Here is a 7,668-nt window from a genome sequence, read left to right as displayed (position 1 = left end):
CCATGGGTGTGTATTATGCATGTGGGCATTTTAGAATTGGAAATAGACGGTATTCACCTCTCTTATATGTGTTTCCTTCTCTTTCTCTATACAGTTTTCTACTTTTTACCATGAGCATTATTTTATTAAATTGCAAAGGGAAGGGGGTTTCTTTGGACCAGAAGGGCAACAGCTATCATCAATGAACGTAAGAATATAAGAAAAGCCTTGCTGGATCAGGCCCAAGGCCCATCTAGTCCAGCATCCTATTTCCCACAGTGGCCCATCTGATGCCACTGGGAGGCCAACAACCTCAAGATGACAGCATGCCCCCTCTCCTGCCTTTGCTCCCCTGCAATTTCAGACACAAGACATGGGAAGGACAATATTAAAAGATTACTTGTAAGTTTTGATTTTTATTTTAAATTTTTATGTCTACCTACAATCTTGTTTACCGGCTGAGGGATTGAATCAGAAAATAAATGAGCTACAATTCCCTCTAAACAAAAACTGTAAAAGTTGAAAAAATCAATACCCTTTGGTAGTGATTCACATCTCCCTCTTTACAAAATAGGGCTTAATGAGATGTTAGCAGAAGAAGACCCCATTCCCCTTATCGTCCCCACACATCTCCCCACTAATGTCAAATAAAAGAACCACATAATATGACATCATCATATCAAACATTTCTCCTCTCCTTCGAATGGCAGCAAAGGAACTGAAGTGAGAAAATCCTGCTCACCAGGATATGACATCACATTTTTCTTTTACTAGACTTCATCAGAAGATGCACCTGGAAGATTCAAGTTGCTGGCATCCTTGCATCTTTGGTACCATCTATTGCATCCTTCCACGCTGCACCGACATCCTCCTCCCATCACGTGGCACGGACTCCCTCCTCCCATCACTCCGCAAGGACTGCCTCCTCCCGTCACACTGCAAGGACTCGCTCCTCCCGTCACGCTGCAAGGACCCCTTCCTGTCACGTGACTCCCTCCTCCCACCACTCGGTGTTATAGACTCCTGCACAGCTTCTTCGTTGGCTTCTTGCTTATTTCCCAGACTCTTGCTGGGAAGCATTTCAAGAAGCTTCCTGATAGACAGAAAGGTCTTCCTTTTCGTTTCTGGAACAACCATGAGGCTATAAAAAAGGGCAACAGAGTTGAAAGGAAAGAATATGAGGAAGCTGTAGGGTCCAATATAGCTCTAGAGATGTGGGGTGGGGTGGGGTGGGAGAGAGAGAGACAGAGAGAGAGAGAGGTGAGCACAATACAGAAGCATATTTATTTATCATGTTATATTAGGGCTGTGCTGTTGTGTCGGTCTGATAGGAATGTCCGAAACACCCCAGTTTTGTTCTTTGTTCAAAATTACAAAATCCGAATCTGAAACGTTTTGGATTTTAAAAAATGGCCACAGGGAAAAACTAGTGGGTGGAGGTGGTAGTGCCAAATGGGTGGAAACTACCACCCAAATTTCAGAGGAATTGGGCAAAGGGCTGATTTTTGGTGAATTTTTGAAGTATAGGATTTTTCCCATAGGGAAGAATGGAGGTTTCAGCAAAAGTATATCTTCATGTTGGTGGGAAAGGGGTGGCCCAGAGCAGAGTAGGGTGGATGGTAGTGCCCAGTGGGGGCAAGGAAGCTGTCAGAATTATTTCAAAGGAATTGGGCAGAGGGCTGATTTTTTAAGATGTAATGGAGTTTGTGCATCTGTAAAGTGCTTCCCCATAGGGTATGATGGACCTCCATAATTCCTGCCCCATAACTGCACTTGGGGGGCACCAGGGTGGCCCAGAGCGAGTGGTGGTGTAGAGCACATAGGGTGCCAACCACCCCCATGGGTTGCTAACCCATGGGGTACTGGGTTCAGTTGTTTCTGAGATGTTTTGAGTGTAGATTCAGATTCTCTGGTAGCATATGAGAGTGGATTCATGGTTTGTCATTGAAAATCTCATATGCTACCAGAGAATCTACACTCAGAACACCTCAGAAACAACAGAACTCAGCACCCCATGGGTTAGCAACCCATGGGGGTGGTTGGCATCCTATGTGCACTACACCACCACTTTGTCCCAGCCACCCCAGTGCCCCCCAGGTGGAGTTATGGGTCTGCTGAAACCTCCATTATTCCCGGGGGTGGGAAACCTTAAAGAAGCGTAAACTTCAGCCATTCCTAAGAAATCAGCCCTTTGCCCTATTCCTTTGGAATCTGGGTTGTGGCAGGCAGCCCTTGGGGCACTGCCACCCATCCCACTGTTTTGCCACTCAGGCCCCCTTTCTGCCCTGAATCTGCCCCAAAGACATGTCAACTTCAGAAATTCTTTAAAAAACAGCCCTTTCCCCAATTCCTTTGGAATCTGAGTGGCAGCAGGCACCCATTGGGGCACTACCACCTGAACCACTCTTCTGCCCCCCAAAGCCCCCTTTCTGCCCCGAATCCACCCCAAATAACATCAACATCACACATCAACAACAGCAGAGCTTTAAAAATCAGGCAGATTTCAAAAGGTCATTCACATCCACATCCCCCCTGCCCGAAATGCAATTGATCTACACACAAGAGTGTGAAACAACAGCAATGAAATTTGCTTAAAAGGAATAAGGAGGCAATTGCCAGCAGATCAGCTAATGCTTTCGCTGGCCAATGGGAAGGCCAGAAATTCAAACAAATGTCAAAACTTAAAATGGAGACTGAAGGAGAAAGACTTTTTGCGAATGCAAAATGGAGTTCCAAAACAGCTGAAACAACAAAACGTTTTGTACCTGAAACAGGGACGTTTTGTTTTGGCTACAAAATTTTCTGTTTTGAGCATTGGGTGTTTTGTTTTGGCTACAAAACAGCCGAAATGGCCTGTTTTGTGCACAAAATCTTTTGTATCCGAAACGAAATGCACATCCCTACTGTTGGGCACTATCAGAAAGACTTCAGATACAACAGAAGGGAGCACTGACAGTCAAAACTCTGACTAAAATCACTGTTGTCACATCTGAACTCCTTTTAGTCCCAGCGTTCCTGTTGGACTGACACAAATTATCATTGCCCCCCAATTTCGGGGTGCAGTCCTCAAAAAGCAGTCCTGGGTGTTTTCCGGACTATGAAATTTGCAACGGTTAATGAATTGCAAACTGTGACAGAATAGTGCAACAGTTTCAAAACGGGAGTAAAGGATTGTTTAATGCTTCATTGTAAGCTGGTGGCCATTCATATTTTCTGTCCACTGAAACATATTTTCCAGGGACGACTGTCCATATTCTCATTGAAACGCATTTATTTGCCTCTCCTCCTTCTCCATTTGGGCCAATGGAGTCGTGGAGTGTGTGTGGCATGATTTAAAAAAAAAAAATTATTTAAACTAGCTGAGCCCACACAGAGTATCTGTGTGCTAGGACCTTCTTGCTCTCCTTGCCCCCTGCCACAACCTCTGCTTTATTGCTCAGTAGCAGCCACCCACTCAAAGCTGCCCCTCCCCTCTGCTTGCTCACTCACTCGCCCCCTGCCCACCGCTCGCCCGCTTGCTCACACCCGCCACACTGCTCGCCCAGTCATTCGCACCCTCCCTGCCACTCACCCGCTCACTTGTACCCTCCCTGTCACTCGCCCACTCACTTGCCCCCTTCCTTGCTGCTCACCCCCTCCCCATCACTTGTAAATTTGCTCGAACCCTCCCTGCCACTCGCTCGCCCACCCCTCCCCACTGCTCCTCACCTGCCCCCTTCCCACTGCTCTCTCACCCACCCCTCCCTGCTGCTCATTCACCTGCCTCCTCCCTGCCACTTGCTCAATCACTCACCCCCTACCCACTCCTCTTTCCTATCTGCATATGGAATCCCCACTGCCCAATCACCATAGTGCTTCTGTTTCGTTACCTCCAATTGTAAAGCACTGTGTGGGAGAGGCTTGCCACATACCAGCTTAGTGTATTATATAATTTTTTTAATGGGGGAGTGAAAGGGAATCCTGTGGCAAGCCTGGAAGGGAGGAAGAGAGGAACTAGCATGCCTGGCTGAGGATTAAAACCATTAATTAAAGCCTGCCATTAAAAAACTCCTTATAGCGGTGGTGGGAGCACACTTCATCGGAGGCAGTGGCAGCGTAGCACCTCCAAACTCCAGACCAGGTCCAGTGCTCCAGGATGGCCTGGTTCCGGCTTCCACACATGTGCGGAGATGACACAAATTTCCTCCATGCATTCACAGAGGCTGGAAATTGATTCACTGGAGCGCCGGACCTAGTCAGGAGTTCAGAGGAGCCATGCTGCTGCTGCTGCCGCTGCCAATTCCTCCAACGACAAGGTGCATCACCCTGTGGCATGAATGACTCGGGCACAGACAAAGGAGTATGATTAATGATCTTAGAAGGAATGGCCTGATTGAAGATGTCAATGTGGTGCCATGCAGTGAAACTGCCACAAGATGTCAGTGTTGCTTACTTAATGAAGGAGTGAGAGCCAGCTTCTCTGAAAGGGCACAGAAAAAATCACAAGGAATTTTGGAATTGATTCATTCTGACATTTCTGGTCCAATTCAGCACAGTGTGAGAGGAAACCACTACATATTCAGATTTATTGATGACTTTTCAAGAGTAACTCTTCTACTGAGAGAGAAAAGTCAAGTGTCTGAGAAATTTAAAGAAAATGTTGCACTGCTCAATAATAAATTTGGAAGGAAGCCTCAGAGACTATGGTCAGACAATGGAGGCAAATGTGTGTCAATTGACATGAAAAGATTCCTAAGGGAACATGGGATTACACATGAATCTACTCCTGGGTGCTTTCCAGATTAGACCTTGCAACGGGGTCACGGCGTGCCTCGGAAGTGTGCTTCCACATTTCCTGCGTTCTGACACTGCAGTCCTTACACAGACAGCAGGGTGCCATTCACATTTCCAATGCCTTGTTTCAAATTTAATCGCTGCAATATAGAGCTAGGCCGTCATATATCTGGCATAAGAAAGTTTCTGGTTTTTCGGGTTGTTAGTTTCCGTGAGACTGCTCCCCCTGCTGTTTACATTTCGAATGCAACTTGCCTCAATGGAGGCATTTTGCTTTTGTTGAGCAGCTAGTCTGGAAAGCGCCCAGCAGAACTGAACTGTGTGGCAGAGAGGAAAACTCGCTCTTTACTAGAAATGACCAAATGCATTTTACATGATGCTGGCTTAACAAATAAATTCTGGGGAGAAGCGGTGATGACTGCAAACTACTTGCAGAACAGATTGCCAACTAAGGCAATAGACAAGTCACCATTTGAACTATGGCATGGATGCAAATCCTCTCTAAACCATATCAGAGTATTTGGATCAAAAGCTTATGCATATGCCCCAAAGGCCAAGAGAAACAAACCCAATTGCAGATGCAAACTGGGAGTGTTGTTTGGATATGCGTCTGGCAAAACAGGATGTAGAATCCTTGACCCTGCAAGTGGAAAGGTCAGAATTCACAATGTGGTGCATTTCAGTGAGAGACAAGGGCCAAATGGAGGTGATGTACCAGAACTTGTGCCAGAGATCCATCCAGGTGAAAGAGGAGCCATGTGAGTGGACTCTCATGAAGCTAGAGTCACATAGTGAACCTAAAGAATCCGTGCCAGAACCAGGAGCAGGTTCAGAAGGGGCTACAGATTCAGAAGGGGTTGTACGGCCTGAGCTGGAACTAAGGCGCTCACAGAGGCCCAACAAAGGGGTTCCACCCAAAAGACTCTCACTCCTGACCAAAGCAGGAAAGATGCGAGAACCCACAGCATTGTTTGAGGATAACCAAAGCCCCAGCCAGATCCCTCAGATGGAGAAGATGAAGTCTTGAACTAAGCACATTCCAATAAAATGTCACTGTATTCGAGACATGTAACCAAAGGGGGTAGTCAAGTCGAAGTACTGCCCAACAGAAGAAGTGGTGACAGATGGGTTGACTAAACCACTGCCCAGGGACAGATTCCAAGATGCTTTGTGGAGAAAATGGGAGTCCTGAGGTGCTGCAACAGGCAGCCAAAAGGGGTGTTAGAGATGGAGTTGCAGTGAATCTACCTTTTGCACCAACTATTCTAAGGACCACTAGGGGCACTGGGAGTAGAGGTAGTTAGTGAGCGTCTCCTTACCTGTCCCTGCTTTGCCTCTACTCTATGACCCCTACCTTGACTCCTCAGGTACTTCCTGTAGAGAGTCAGTCCTCTTCCTTTTCCTCTTAGAGAGCAGATGGAAGCATCTCTTTCTCCCCACCTAGTCAGTATGTTGTAGCTGATAGTTAGGATAGGTCTTTCCTACCTCTAATGTACATAACCAATAAGCTCATTTAGTTTAGACTGCACTACAATCTCCATGCGTATTCTTAAGTAACTGCAACAGCTAAGCTCTGCACTACTTTGTAACTGGACTGGGCAGCTTCCTCTTGGTGCTTTGCTAAACAATTACAAACTCCAACACTTTTGCACTCTTCCCACACTCTGAAACACTCTTTTACATTAGAGAAACATCCCTGAGGGCTAGGAACATGTTTCCACTTCAGCAGAGTGCTTGCAGGATGTGGAGACTATAATGACAATAGTTGTCCCTATGTGCACATGCAACCAGGCCTGGCATGTGGGCTAGCTCTGCATGCACACTAGGGATGTGCACAAACCGGTTCGGAGGCCATGTTGGAGGCCTCCGAACCGGTTCAGAAATGGACCGGTCCGGCAGTCCGGCGCTGGGGGGGGGGCTACCTTTAAGGGCGGGGGGTGTAGAACTTACCCCTCCCGCCGCTCTTCCCCCTCCGGCGCTGTGTTTTAAATTGAAGTTTTTGGGGCGGCAGCGTTCCTCCCTGCCGCCCCTGCCCCCATTGTTGCCCGGAAGAAGCAGTTATACGAGCACGCATGCGCGCGTCGTGGCGCGTGTGTGCTTGTAGCCGGTGCACTGCGCGCCACATATGTCACACACAGCGTGCGTGTGACGTATGCGGCGTGCGCATGGCGGTGACAGGTGCGCGTGTGCCGCGACGCGCACATCCGTGCTTGTATTACTGCTCCTTCTGGGTAACGATGGGGGCAGGGGCGGCAGGGAGGAACGCTGCCGCCCCGAAAACTTCAATTTAAAACACAGCGCCGGAGGGGGAAGAGCGGCAGGAGGGGTAAGTTCTACCCCCCGCCCTTAAAGGTAGACCCCGCCTCAGTGCCGGACTGCGCCGCGTGGTTCCGTCCACACCACTAATGCACACTCTTGTTTAGAAGCATGCACACCATGCCAGCCACTGACTTTAATTTTTAGAGGTAGCCATTGATGACACACTGATTATCCTTAAGACACAGCTTCACACATGTGAGCTGGGCTTAGTTCACAGATTGGGACCGTCCACCCTCACTGCACCAGACTGATCTGCAAAATTGTTCACCTGTATATGATGGAACCCAAGCGTAACAATACAACTGCAGAACCAATGCACAGATCCTACGATCGCATAGGCTGAGGACCGGGATGACTGAAGGAACAGTTCTGTTGTCAATACGATGGGAACTGAACCTGGGTCAAAAAAGAGGTCATAGTGTTTAAGGCACTAATTTACCTATCCCATCCACATCTTGTGGTTCTTTTAAGGATCTCAGTATATCCATCATATGAGCACTTACCTGGCCCAAGGATGTGTGCGCCAGTGAGGATTAAAACTAGAACTGTGCTCAAGTAAGGCAACCACGAGATGGGGGTCTGTTGGAGAAAGATGGT

The 7,668-nt window shown here is 47.8% G+C and overlaps 1 protein-coding gene across 10 annotated transcripts in view; it reads right to left on the bottom strand.

Annotated features, from left to right (window-relative positions):
* Window positions 1-375: 375 nt before the first annotated feature.
* Window positions 376-7,668, bottom strand: part of LOC128343420 (solute carrier family 2, facilitated glucose transporter member 5-like) — a 60,400-nt gene continuing 53,107 nt past the window's right edge. For 8 of the 10 annotated variants that reach the window (XM_053292423.1, XM_053292429.1, XM_053292426.1 and 5 more), the window contains 3 exons: window positions 7,575-7,650; window positions 7,340-7,467; window positions 376-1,185 (listed from right to left, as the gene is read on the bottom strand). In XM_053292423.1, the coding sequence (XP_053148398.1) occupies window positions 817-1,185; window positions 7,340-7,467; window positions 7,575-7,650 (573 nt within the window). In that variant the 3' untranslated portion in view covers window positions 376-816. The remainder of the gene's footprint in view (window positions 1,186-7,339; window positions 7,468-7,574; window positions 7,651-7,668) is intronic. The other 2 variants (XM_053292430.1, XM_053292431.1) reach the window with 2 other exon arrangements.

The sequence above is a fragment of the Hemicordylus capensis genome, chromosome 2 (genome assembly GCF_027244095.1).
Source record: "Hemicordylus capensis ecotype Gifberg chromosome 2, rHemCap1.1.pri, whole genome shotgun sequence".
In the NCBI taxonomy this organism is placed as follows: Eukaryota; Metazoa; Chordata; class Lepidosauria; order Squamata; family Cordylidae; genus Hemicordylus; species Hemicordylus capensis.
This window is presented reverse-complemented; position numbering and strand designations above follow the sequence as displayed.